Source organism: Lynx canadensis, chromosome B1 (genome assembly GCF_007474595.2).
Source record: "Lynx canadensis isolate LIC74 chromosome B1, mLynCan4.pri.v2, whole genome shotgun sequence".
Lineage (NCBI taxonomy): Eukaryota > Metazoa > Chordata > Mammalia > Carnivora > Felidae > Lynx > Lynx canadensis.
This window is the reverse complement of record NC_044306.2, coordinates 102,506,680-102,519,999: the sequence shown is the minus strand read 5'-3', so window position 1 is coordinate 102,519,999 and position 13,320 is coordinate 102,506,680. Positions and strand designations below refer to the sequence as shown.

At 34.3% G+C, this 13,320-nt stretch overlaps 1 protein-coding gene across 8 annotated transcripts in view; it reads left to right on the top strand.

Annotated features, from left to right (window-relative positions):
* KIAA1109 (KIAA1109 ortholog) overlaps nucleotides 1–13,320 on the top strand; it is a 225,473-nt gene that overhangs the window by 99,836 nt on the left and 112,317 nt on the right. For all 8 annotated transcript variants that reach the window (XM_030313128.2, XM_032592904.1, XM_032592907.1 and 5 more), the window contains 6 exons: nucleotides 3,115–3,365; nucleotides 6,196–6,454; nucleotides 7,491–8,328; nucleotides 10,525–10,595; nucleotides 12,228–12,401; nucleotides 12,880–13,000. In XM_030313128.2, coding sequence (XP_030168988.1) covers nucleotides 3,115–3,365; nucleotides 6,196–6,454; nucleotides 7,491–8,328; nucleotides 10,525–10,595; nucleotides 12,228–12,401; nucleotides 12,880–13,000 — 1,714 coding nt within the window. The remainder of the gene's footprint in view (nucleotides 1–3,114; nucleotides 3,366–6,195; nucleotides 6,455–7,490; nucleotides 8,329–10,524; nucleotides 10,596–12,227; nucleotides 12,402–12,879; nucleotides 13,001–13,320) is intronic.

The window sequence follows — 13,320 nt, the reverse complement described above, 5'->3', positions numbered from 1 at the left end:
TGCAAGCTAACAAGTTAGCCTACCACAGTTTCATGGGTGCTGGCAGAAAACACAAGACCTCTGGCCAGAGACAAAGGACTTTATTACTTAAAGCAAAAGCACTAGCCAGAGTCCTATGTGCTTGCATTGGTTCTCTGTGCCCTCAAAGTAGGGTTTCCAGATGAAATACAGGAAGCCCAGTTAAATTTGAATTTCAGGGGCGCCTGGGTTGCTCAGTTGGTTAAGCGTCCGACTTCAGCTAAGGTCATGATCTTGCGGTCTGTGAGTTTGAGCCCCGCGTCGGGCTCTGTGCTGACAGCTCAGAGCCTGGAGCCTGTTTCAGATTCTGTGTCTCCCTCTCTCTCTGACCCTCCCCCATTCATGCTCTGTCTCTCTCTGTCCCAAAAATAAATAAAAACGTTAAAAAAAAATTTTTTTTTTAAAAATTGAATTTCAGATAAATGATAAACAACAAATAACTTCTTAGTGTGTCATATTGCCCCATACATTGCATAAGGAAAACTTATTTACGTTTATTTATTTATTTTGAGAGAGAGAGAGAGCATGCACACGCGTGCGTGTGTGTGAGTGGGGGAGGGGCAGAGAGAGAGGGAGAGAGAGAATCCCAAGTAGGCTCTGTGCCTGATGCGGGCTCAATCTCACAACCGTGGGATCATGTACTGAGCTGAAATCAAGAGTCTAGCGCTTAACTGACTGGCTCACCCAGGCAGCCCTTTACCACTTTTGTAGTAAGTGGAAGCAAGCGTGCTCTATTTCAGGATGAGACATTACCTCATCTTTTAAGGTTGTTTACTGCTAGTACATCCCTGAGAAGTGGCCTGGTCAGAGCTTCACATTCTTGGCATACCCAGCAAGAACAGGTAGGCATGTTTAGGCATATTGGTAATTGCCTCTCCTAGCATGTAGGTATCAGAGGTAACTCACTGATCTTCAGCTTTGGCTGGCTGCCTTTGTGTATATTTGATTCCCAGGAGTTTTGGGGCCTAGATATATTATTTTTTCATATAATTGGAGAAGTTGCTGGACACAAAGGTCATTAGTTTCTTTAGGTCAGTGTTTTTGAAAAGTATACTTCCCAAACCACCACCACCAGTGTGTCCTTGGAACTTGTTAGAAATTTATATAATAAGACCTTACCAGACTTCATTCAGAAACTCTGGGGGTGGTGCCCTGCTCCCCATATTGTGATAAGTCCTTTAGGTGATTCAAATGCAAGCTAAAGTTTAAGAACTAGTGCACTGAACTATAATAAAGGTAAGGAAAGGGAGCTTACATTTGTTATGCAACTTCTGTATTCCAGGTTTTATATCAGGAGCTTTACATATGTTATACCATTTAATCTTCAAAACAGTCTTATTAGGTATATCAGACCATAATTTTACAGTTGAGGAAACTGAGGCTCAGAAATTGTTAACTAACATGTCCAAAATCCTAGAGTTATTAAGTGGCACCACTGGAATTAGAACCCATGTCTAGATGACTGCAAATCTATGCATTTTGCTAAGCTTTTTGCTACACAAATGAGGTAAAAACTGTGTGTGGAATATGTAAGATCTTTTATTTTGATAGTGCGTAAAATAGTTTGCTTAGTGACTGAATCTTAATACTTTATAATGGAGAAGTGATTTGCATTTGATAACATTTAATTGCAGTAATACCTCAAATTTTCACTAATCCTAAGGCTTTCTCATGTATTTTTCCTTCTGTCTTCTCTAGACTGATGTTCCACTTCTAACTTGATATATTTCATCTCATCTTTCACATCTCAAATATTACTTTTTGAAAGGTTCCTTCTTTTTCCTTATCACAATACCCTGTTTTGTTTTTTTTTTATTACCTCATAGCACTCAGTATAATTTATGATTAGATATTTTTGTTTATGGCTTGTCTGTGCCTCTGTACTCTAAATGGATAAGACTGTCATTTTCACCTAGCACAATACTAGGCACATATAGATATGTTCAAGAAATATAAATGAGTGAATGTAAAATGAAAATAATAATACCTATTCTGTCTTCCCTTGAGGGCCCTGAGGAAACAGTGAGATAATGCGTGTAAATATGTTTAGCAAAACAGACTTAGTATGAGATGGTTTTATCATTTAAAGTTTAAAAAAGAGGAATAAAGATATGTCTCCTATATTTGTATTATATTTTTTTAAGAAAGAGGATAGTTAATATACTGACAGGCTTATGTATGGACCACTCACAGAGCCTGAAGACTTTTACATACATTTTCTCCCATTGTCTTAATTCTTAATACTTCATTTGAAGTCCTTATTACAAAATTATTACAGTTTTTTTCTCTAAAAGATAGAATGCATCATTTTGGCCTTATACATCATTTTGGCCTTATTGAGAAATAATTTCCCACTTGTCCCACATTTATAGTATTTTGGTGTATTTACCATGTGAAATAGGCTGTGAAGTGCTAACGGTGATAAATTATTAAGTATAATCTGTACCCATGGTTTTGTCCACTTTTTACATTAATGTTTAAAATTTTTAGTCCTTTTGAGAATATTTAAATATTCTCGAATAAAATTTAAATAAAAATATTTAAAACTGCTATTTTAAAATTGGATTTAAATGTCTGATCTTTAATATTTGCTTTTTTTAACATATATATATATATATACTTAGCATATATATATATGTTTGTAGCATATGCTACATCTCTCTTCCTGTTCCTGCTTACTTTCATCTCACCATGGTGATACTGGGTTTTTGTTTTAAATGTTTACTGGTTTATTTAGAGAGAAAGCAGAGGGGGGAGGGGCAGAGAGAGAAGAGAGAATATGAAGCAGGTATTGGGACTCAATCTCAAGAACTGTGAGATCATGACCTAGCTGAAATCAAGTCAGATGCTTAACTGACTGTGCTACCCAGGTACCTCCCAGACTGTTTTTTGTTTTTTTTTTTTTTTTTTAAGAAAGACAAAATGGTTAAAAAGACATTCCACAATAAAAATAAACTTTTATGTTTGTGTTTACCTTGTCTTTTAAAAATATTAACAATTAACTTATTTTTAATTATTTGCCAAAAAGTTTTTTATTTCTTAATCAGTTTTTGTTATGTTGTTGTTTTTGTTTCTTTCTGTTTTGGGTTCTGTTAGGTTGTGGTTTTTGTGGCCAGACGATACCCTGAAGAATAAGAGGTGTAAGAACAAATGTGGTTGTCTTGGTGGCTGCAGATTCTTTGGTGGCACAGTAACTGGCCTAGATTTCTTCAAACTTGAAGAGTTGACACCTTCCAGTAGTTCTGCGTTTTCAAGCACGAGTGCAGAGTCTGACATGTATTACGGACAGTCTCTGCTACAGCCTGGAGAATGGATTATTACTAAAGAAATTCCCAAAATTGTAGATGGTAATGTGTTGTCACTTGTGCTAATCTTTTATTATCTTTATCTTTACATCATTCTGAGAGAGCTGTGTTACTTTGTTCAACTCAATTTTTTGAGCAGTCTTACAGGTAGAATTCATTATAATCTGCCTTTGTTTTGCAGATGATTTAACTAAAGCCAGATAAGACTAATGAGTTTTTTATAGTTATACAAGGCAAAAGTAGGCCTACTCTTTGGATCTCCCATTGTTGGTATTGGTGATCTTCCTAGCCAACTGTATTCTGAGTATTACATATCATTTCCTAGAAGTCAGCTTCCAGAGGTGCACTTAAGAATAGCTGTGTTCCAAGGTAACAGTTGTTTTATCAAGGTTACTTTTATAGGAAAACTTGTCAAGAGTAGTATCTATACTATTGGGCTTCATGTTACCAACTACTTTTGCAATATACTCTTATCACTAAAAATTGAACATATCAAGAAGAGAAATGTGACCTTTCCTTAGATCCAGTAGGATAACTTTGTAAATATACAAGGTTGGTATAAGCAGTAAATGGTGGTTTTAAGTATATTAGACTTAGATTTATCTAGTATCTTTTCTCTAAAGACTTCAAAAATGGATTTTCCTTTGGATTTTGTTTAATTGTGTGTTCCTACAATTAAGTGCAGTGTTTACTGCCTAAGTTGCCATGCTGTCAAGAAGTGAAATTTAGAGAAGTCTTGGTATTTTACTAATATTAGCCTTTTCCTCTCAATCTATTCAGAAGCATTGACAGCACTGCCTTTTGTCTGTAGACACAAAGGGAGGGAAGAAAGTGTATTGATTTCCTATGTATAAGGAGCTCTTAGAGGAAAGAGCTGAGCTACATATGTCAAACTCTCGTTTTAATGATATTTCACTAAATATTAATACATAAGTATGTACATCTTATTTAAAGTTGACTTCTGTAGTTTTGGCTAGAATAACAGTACATTATTATTATTCTTTTTAAATGTTTATTTATTTTTGAGAGAGAGACACACAGAGCACAAGCTAGGAGGGGCAGAGAGAGAGGGAGACATAGAATCCGGAGCAGGACCCAGGCTCTGAGCTGTCGGCACAGAGCCTGACGTGGGGCTCAAACTCACAAACCGTGAGCTCAAGACCTGAGCTGAAGTCAGGCGCTTAGCCCACTGAGCCACCTAGGCGCCCCAATAACAGTACATTATTGTAGAAAATCTGCAAACATTAAAACTTCTTGACATTTAAAAGATAGGAAAGATGCTAAATAAAATATATCATTTTTCTTATTACTTTCTTACATTTGAATAATGTTTGTTTTTAAAAGTTTTCACAGGCATTTTCTCATTTAATCTTCAAGATACCATATGAGTTCTATATTTTCCTTGTTTACAGTAAGGAAAGTGAGGCTCATCACTGAGACTGAGTTGCATGAAATCATATAGCCAAGTAGATGGCTAAGCAGAAACTAGAATCAGGGCCATCAAAGCCACTTCAGTGTTATTTCTGCTGTACTACAGCTGGCACTAATTTCAGCACTGCTTGATTTTCTAATCTGGATGAAAATTTAACCATCACAAATGGAAGACAGAAAATCTGCAGGGAATTTACACACAGTGGAAAAGAGGGAAGAGAACAAATTCTCCAACTGAACAAAGCAAAGCTCATTATAACTCTTATAATGTATAATAATAAGGATTTTCTGTATCTCCTGTTGATTCAGGAGTGACCTATAATTCACAAATTGCTATAAATTTGCTATAGATTTAACCACTATGTAAGTATGTGACTTTCTGATTGTTGTGGTTTCCAGGAGCCAAGTATAGATGTGCAGTGTTAGGATAGAATCAAGGAGGGCACATGGTAGAACTCAGGATTTCCTTGGAAGGTCAGTGAACACTAGTTTCCTACCACTTACAAGTGAATGAAACTCCGTTTTGACTTTTACTGCTTTGATTTTTCCATTTGTGGTAAGAGAAGCAAATAATATTACTTACATTGTAAATTCTTAAGTCTTCTTACTCCTTAAATTCCATCTAGGACTGCATTCTTCTTGGAGAGAAGTTTTCTCCTACTAGCAGATTCCTCTTTCTTGGATAACACAGGGATGGTTGGAGGAGAATAGAAACTGGGCCAGACTTATTTTTTGGATCTAAGCAGCTGTAGAACTCTCTTTTCATTCTCCTTCTCCTCCATTTACATAACACATCACAGGGCTGTTATAAAAGGCTGAGGAAATGTTCCACATTAAAGAATACATGACAACTGAATGCAGTAATATATGATCTTAGATTGAAGGGGCAGAGGTGCTTTAAAGGACATTATTGGGTCAATTGAAAAAAAATGGGAAGCACATGGCAGATTAGATAACAGTATTGTATAAATACTAAATTCATCAAATTGACAATTATCAGTGGTTATTTATTATTCTTAGGAAATAAACATTTAACTATTTAGGGTAAAAGGCCACAATGTCTGCAAATGACTTTCAGTTCAAAAAGCACTATGTATTATACATAATAGAGAAAATGGGGCAAAATGTTTAAAATCGGTAATTCCAAGTAAAAAATTTATGGTGGCTTTGTGTTATTCTTTAAAGTTTTCTGTAAGTTTGAACATTTTCAAATAAAGTTTAAAAAAAAGAGGAAGAAAAATTTCAATGACTATGGACTCTGGATCCATACCTAATGTAGATATCTTTCTATAGTGTTTAGCATATTGTTATTTGAAACTGAATACTTTTGCTGTAAAAAATGATTATGTTTATAAAAATAAGAAATTGGATTAAGTGTTCACATTTTTCACAAATTGCTTTTGAAATTATGTTCATATAACCTACTTTTTTGTTTGTTCAGGTAATGTGAATGGCATGAAGAGGAAAGAATGGGAAAACAAATCAGTGGGAATAGAAGTAGAAAGAAAAACTCAGCACCTTAGTCTTCAAGTACCGTTACGATCTCATAGCTCATCTTCTTCCTCAGAAGAAAATAGTAGTTCTAGTGCTGCACAGCCTTTATTGGCTGGAGAAAAAGAAAGTCCCTCTTCTGTTGCTGATGACCATTTGGTTCAAAAAGAATTCTTGCATAGTGCGAAAAGAGATGATGGCCAAGTAAGGTCAGTCAGTATTCAATTAGATTTAGAAACCTGATCCTAATAAGATAGTTATTACCAAAAATTTGGCAAGAAAATCTTTTTTCCTCTCAACTCGTCTACTATAGAAAATTTTCTCCTCCTGAACATATTTTTAAATGTTAGTTTGCTGTTGTCTGGTTACAAAATTAATACATATTCACTGCAGAAATAGGAAAATACAGAAAAGTGTAATGAAAATAAATATTTCTTGTCATCTCACAGATATGAACATTTCAGATTTTCCTCCACTCTCCTTGGCTATTCCTTCTTATTCCCTATTTCCATATCCTCCATTTTTCACCCTTCATCTCTTCTTTCTCTTCCTCTTACAACCTGCCATTGGTTGGATGTTATCCCTCAGGACTCTGTTCTGTACCTTTATCTCTACTCACTCTGTACTGTTTCCCTAGATGGTCTCAATAATGGTTTGGCTTTATTAAGATCTTTTAAATCTGAAACTCCAGCCAAAACTTTTGTTTGTATAGGCCCTGCTACTTTTTTTTTTTTATATATTTTTACTTGGATGTTTCATGGAGACCTCAGACTCAACCTATAAAAAATGAACTAGTACCTCTCATGCTCAACTTGCTCTGCCTCAGTAAATGGCACTAGCATCAGTTGCTGAAGTTGGTGATATTGGGGTTATCTGTAACTTCTTCCTTTCCTTCAATGCCTCTCATTTAATCAAAGGCTTTGGTATATTTTGTTGGACAGACTTTTAAAGGATGTAAAAAAAAGTTATAAATGCATTAGTGTCCACAAAATATGGATTGAAGATTATACTTTGGGTTTCTTCAAGTTTGTATTTTGCTGTAAGCTGCCTCAATTTTTTCAGAACCACATGGGGTATGAACACATATTGTGCTGTTTTGCTACTTTGTATATTTTATTGTAAAATTTTAGATTTTCCTTTATTCATAAAAGAAATGATTAAAATTACTAAAAGAGTTTTCTAAGTGCTTCTCTTTGTACTTATATGATGTATAGTAAATGGTAATAGCTTTGCTTTCTGCTTTAGTATTCCTACAGAGATATCAGGAAATAGCCCCGTGTCTCCTAATACTCAGGAAAAGTCAGTAGGTCAGTCTCCTCTGAGATCTCCCTTGAAACGACAAGCCTCTGTATGTTCCACTCGACTTGGAAGTACCAAGAGCCTTACTGCTGCTTTTTATGGGGACAAGCAGCCTGTTACAGTTGGAGTCCAGTTTAGTAGTGATGTCTCCCGAAGTGATGAGAACGTGCTAGACTCACCAAAGCAGAGAAGGAGTTTTGGTTCATTTCCATACACACCATCAGCAGACTCCAATTCATTTCATCAATATCGATCAATGGATTCCAGTATGTCAATGGCTGATAGTGAAGCCTACTTTTCTGCAGCTGAAGAATTTGAGCCTATTAGCAGTGATGAAGGCCCGGGAACTTATCCAGGTAGAAAAAAGAAGAAAAAGCAAACACAGCAGATTGACTACAGTAGGGGTTCCATATATCACAGTGTGGAAGGGCCACTTACTGGCCATGGAGAAAGCATTCAGGATCCCCGAACTCTGCCGTTCAAAACTCATCCTTCCCAGGCTTCATTTGTTTCTGCGTTAGGTGGAGAAGATGATGTTATAGAACATCCGTATGTTGTAGAAGTTGAGAAAACAGTAGAGAGTGAACAGATTACTTCTCAACAACCTGTGATGAATTGTTATCAGACTTACCTTACTCAGTTTCAGGTAATTAATTGGTCAGTGAAGCACCCTACTAACAAAAGAACCTCAAAATCCTCATTGCATCGTCCCCTCGATCTGGACACTCCAACCAGTGAAGAAAGTTCATCATCATTTGAACAGCTTTCTGTTCCAACTTTTAAGGTATAAACCAAGCCATTAGTTTCCACTGATACATTTAGTTAGATAAATCAGTTTTTAAGATGTTTCCAAAGTTATTCTCTCAGTCATTTTAACTACCTCTCGGAAAGGTAGAATTTCTGAAATCATGGCTTCATGTGTAACAATAAATCTTAGGGTTATCGATGAGTATTATAAGTTTAAGCATATCAAATTAAGGAACAGTTTCAGACTTGATTGTCACAGTGTTAATTAATATATGGTCTCTATATACATTATGCTCTAAGATTAAGATCAAGTCTCTGTGATTCAAATTTTCACATGTCTTGAAAATAAAATTTTGTAATTGTTTTTAATAGCTGGTGTTCTTTCTACTCAATCTGTAACTGCTTCTAAAAAAAAAAAAAAAAAACTCTAGTTGCTTCTATGCAAATCCAATTCCATGTGCTTGACATTTGAGACCTTCTGATTTAGCAGGAATTGGTTATTGTCCATTTCTGTAATGTATTCTGTAAATAGCTTTTTAAAGGCACACTAAAAATGCATCAAAATAAATTTAGTGATAATAGCCAATATGAAAACTTTTATAAAATTATACATTTATAAGAGATTTTTAAAAAATGATTTTAAAGACCAAAATTAAGCATGTAAAATCTTATGAAACTGATTAACAGTGTTTAGGAATTTTATGTGATGTTTACGTACATAAACGTACACACTTATTTAAAGTGTCTAAATGTTAATTTATTCATTCTTAATTCAGATATTATATACTACTGTGTGCCAGGCATTTGATGTACAGTGATGAGGAAAACAGACATAGGACTTATAGTTGAGGTGTGGGACCCAGACAGTTAATAGAAAAACAGATAGGTATATGATTACAAATTGAGAAGAGTCTTATGAAGATAATCAAAAAGAGAATAATTGGGGGATGGGGCTACCTATATTGCTTTCACATTAAAGATTACTGGAGGAGGTAATATTTGCACTGAAACTTAAAGTATGAGAAGAAATTGATGATGGGAAGACCTAGCACAGGCATGAGCCTTGCTAAAATTCTAACGTGGGAAAGAAGTCAGTGCACACTGAACAGTTAGCAGGGAGATTGCTCATTTTGAGGCTAGAGACCTAAACAAAAGACAGATCATTAAGGACTTAAAAACCACAGTTTCAGTAGTTAAAATTTCATTAGGAAACTTGTGAGAACTTTAAGGAAATGTGATCTTACGTACTTTACTAAGTAGAATTGAATTGACATTAAGCAGGAGGACAAGTGGGGTAATCACTTAGGAAGCTGTTGCAGCAATTGGTGCAAGAGGTGACAGGGCTGGACTTAAGTAATGCTGGAAATGTGATAAACAGAGTTGGAATACATGTATGCATTTGAGCAATATTTGTTGAAGGAAGAAGAAGCATTAGTGACCATTACAAAGTTTTGGTTTTAAGGTTGTGCCATTTCTTGTCCAAGATGAATGACCCATGTTAAGATTTCAAAATGTTTTCTTTATTCCATGTGAAAATATGTTGGTATATGAATTTTCCAGTATAAAAAACATATGGTACTTCCAATACAGAAGAGTAACTGAGAGGTTAGAATTATTTTAGTAATTGCATAAATCTTTCTAGTTTGGTTAGGCAATCAACTCTCTGGAGTAAAGGAAGTAATTCATATCTTTAGATAATTTCAAAATAGAATATAGGCAATAAGAAAGTCATTTTTCTCTATTAAATCTGAATAACTGGCTAGCATTTAAAAGAGTTCAATTTGGTTTGAATAACCAAGTGCATTATTAATTTTAATTGTTATCTGTTATCTAGAATCTAGTTTTTTGTATAACTTAATGTTTCTCTGGGATTCTTTCTCACTTAAAAGTTGATTGTGTTAGGAGAAGGTTCTAAAATTAGTTTAAGAAAAGCTCAGAAAAGGAACTTTGGAGTAAAGACATTTGAAGCACTTATTTTTAAGCTTTAGTTATGTAGTCTTTTACTATCATTATTGAATCCTCACAGCCCTGCCCTCTCATTTGTCTGAATAATCAGAAAATGAAAGTGACAATTCCATATTTTATATCACTTTCTCAATTTGTTATTTTTATTGTACATATGAAAAGCATATTAACAAGGTAATCTGGATATTGACAAATACCAGTTGATAGCATAAAATCAGAGAACAATTAATATTAAAATTCTAGACTATAATGTTTTATATTATTTTAGGTTATCAAACAGGGGCTCACCGCTAATTCTTTACTAGACAGAGGAATGCAACTTTCAGGAACAACTTCGAAGTAAGTAGAAATTACATACTTTTGAAGTTTAAAGTATGTAATTTAATGATATGTGGAGTTTATTCTGAGGAATAACCATTCTTTACTTACTTGACTGTAAACTTTATCTTTTATTTATTTATTTTAAAATTTTCCTTCATAATTTAATTCTTTGACCCATTGGCTTGTTCAGAAATGCAGTGCTTGATTTCCACATATTTGAGAATTTTAAAGATAGCATTTTGCTTTTAATTTCTAATTTCCTTTGTAATCACATAATATATTCCTTATTATTTTGGTCTTTATATTTGTTGAGACTTGTTTTGTACCCTAGCTAGTATTCCGTGTTGGTGAGTGTTCCACAAGCAGTGGAAAAGAAAGTGTTTTCTGCAGTTGTTGGATGGAGTCATATTGTGCACATGGCAGAGTTGGTGGATGGTGTTGTCTGATCTTCTCTAAGCTTACTGGTTTGTTGTTCACCATTTCTATCAGTTGCTGGGAAAGTAGTATAATCTTAACTAAAGTGGTCAATTTATCTATTTCTTCCTTCAATTCTGTCAGTTTTTTAAATGTATTTTTTTTTGATGTTTCTGATTTTATTTTTATTTTTTTATTTACTTTTATTTTTTTAATATTAAATTTATTGTCAAATTGGTTTCCATACAACACCCAGTGCTCATCCCAATAGGTGCCCTCCTCGATACCCATCACCCACTCTCCCCTCCCTCCCACGCCCCATCAACCCTCAGTTTATTCTCAGTTTTTAAGAGTCTTTTATGGTTTGGCTCTCTCCCTCTCTAACTTTTTTGAAACTCTTAGTAGATTTTACACATTGTTCTGTCTGCTCACATTGATTTATCATTACAGAATATCCTCTTTGGCTCATGTAGTAATTCTTTTTTTTAAGTCCACTTTGATATTAATCCAGCCACCTCAGCTTTCTTATGCTTCCATGATACAAATATATTCATGGAGTATCTTTTTCCATTATTCTTATTATTTTTACCTTCCACATGTCTATAGTATTTATACTTCAGTTGCATTTCTTGTAAGTAATAAATAATTGGCCTTGCATCTTACTTTATTATTTGTTTTTCCAGCTGATTTATTCATTCTTACAAATAATATTTCATTGTCCATCATGTCTCAGGAATTGTCCAAAGCCTTGGGAAAATGAAAGAAAAAGAAGATTAATTCTGGAACTTTTTTTAAAAAATTTTATTTGTGAATTAATTACCACAAATAATTCAACTCTGTTGTCTGTCATGGCTTTGCCAACATTTATAAGCAGCCTGTAGCGTTTCTGTTAGACATACTATGTTAGACATACCATAACTTGGCATATCAAAATTGGGAACTAACAAGAATTCAGTATTGTAGTTTTCATACTTTGGGAAAGCCCCATCAAATAACTATGTCAACATTTTTTTTTTCTTACTTGATGTATTAACCATCTTTGATCAGTTTTCATTTTTGTACCTCACCTGTCCTGTCTCTGAAAAGCATTTGGAACATAAAATATCTAGTTTAATTCCATGAAATTTTTAGTTGAAATAAACGTACATTTGAGTGGTCATTCATCTTAAGGAAACTTTAAGTTCTATTCTTTCTCGTGATCTTTTAAACCTGTATTTTGCTTGTTAAATTGTATAGTACACCATATACTCCTCTGGAAAAGAAAACTGTTGATAACACAGATGATGAAACATTAACAGAAGAGTGGACCCTGGATCAACCAGTCTCTCAGACCAGGACCACAGCCATAGTTGAAGTAAAAGGGACTGTTGATATTGTTCTGACTCCCCTGGTGGCTGAAGCTTTGGACAGGTATTACTTTTGTTTACAAATATAACTATTTCATAAAATTATAAGTGTATGTGATATGATTAGTGTATGTGTTAATAAAGAAGATTGTTGATGATGGCTATTTTGATTGAACAAAGATGAAAATATGTTTAAAAAGGTTTATCATTTGTTACTTTTTCAGCATAAATAATTATATTGCAATATTGTAATTATTTTGTTGCATTATATTTTCTCTTTTTTACTTTGGGATGATGAGCATAAAATGTAACACCCAGGAACTAATTAGTATGTTTGATATTCTTACTAGTATCTACTTAATGAAAGGAAAAAGGGGAAATAATAGATTTCTGTGTCCTGCAAGGAGCTTATAGCCCAGCAAAGGAGACAAAACTAACACGAATAAAATCTAGAGTGGAACATAATGGGCCTATTTAGATAAACTAGACTGTAGTATTAAGTGATATTTAAGTTTTTCATTTACTGTTTTTTTTTCCCTCAGATATATTGAAGCGATGGTTCATTGTGCTAGTACCCGCCATCCAGCTGCAATTGTAGATGATCTCCATGCCAAAGTCCTCAGGGAAGCTGTCCAAAATAGCAAGACTACCTTCTCAGAAAATGTAAGAACATTTTTATTCAGTGAGTGTAGCCAATTGAATACTCTTCATGTGTACGTGATATTTAAACTTGAAAAAAAAACATGTATTAAAATTTTATTAGCCCTTTAAATTGGAATACATAGATATTTTTTTTTAAAATGTTCATTTATTTATTTTGAGAGAGCATGAGGGAGGGGCCCAGACAGAGAGGGAGAGAGAAAATCTCAAGCAGGTTCTGTACTTTCAGTTCAGAGCCTGCCACGGGGCTCAATCTCATGAACTGTGAGATCATGACCCGAGCTGCAATCAAGAGTTGGAAGCTCAACCGACCGAGCCACCCA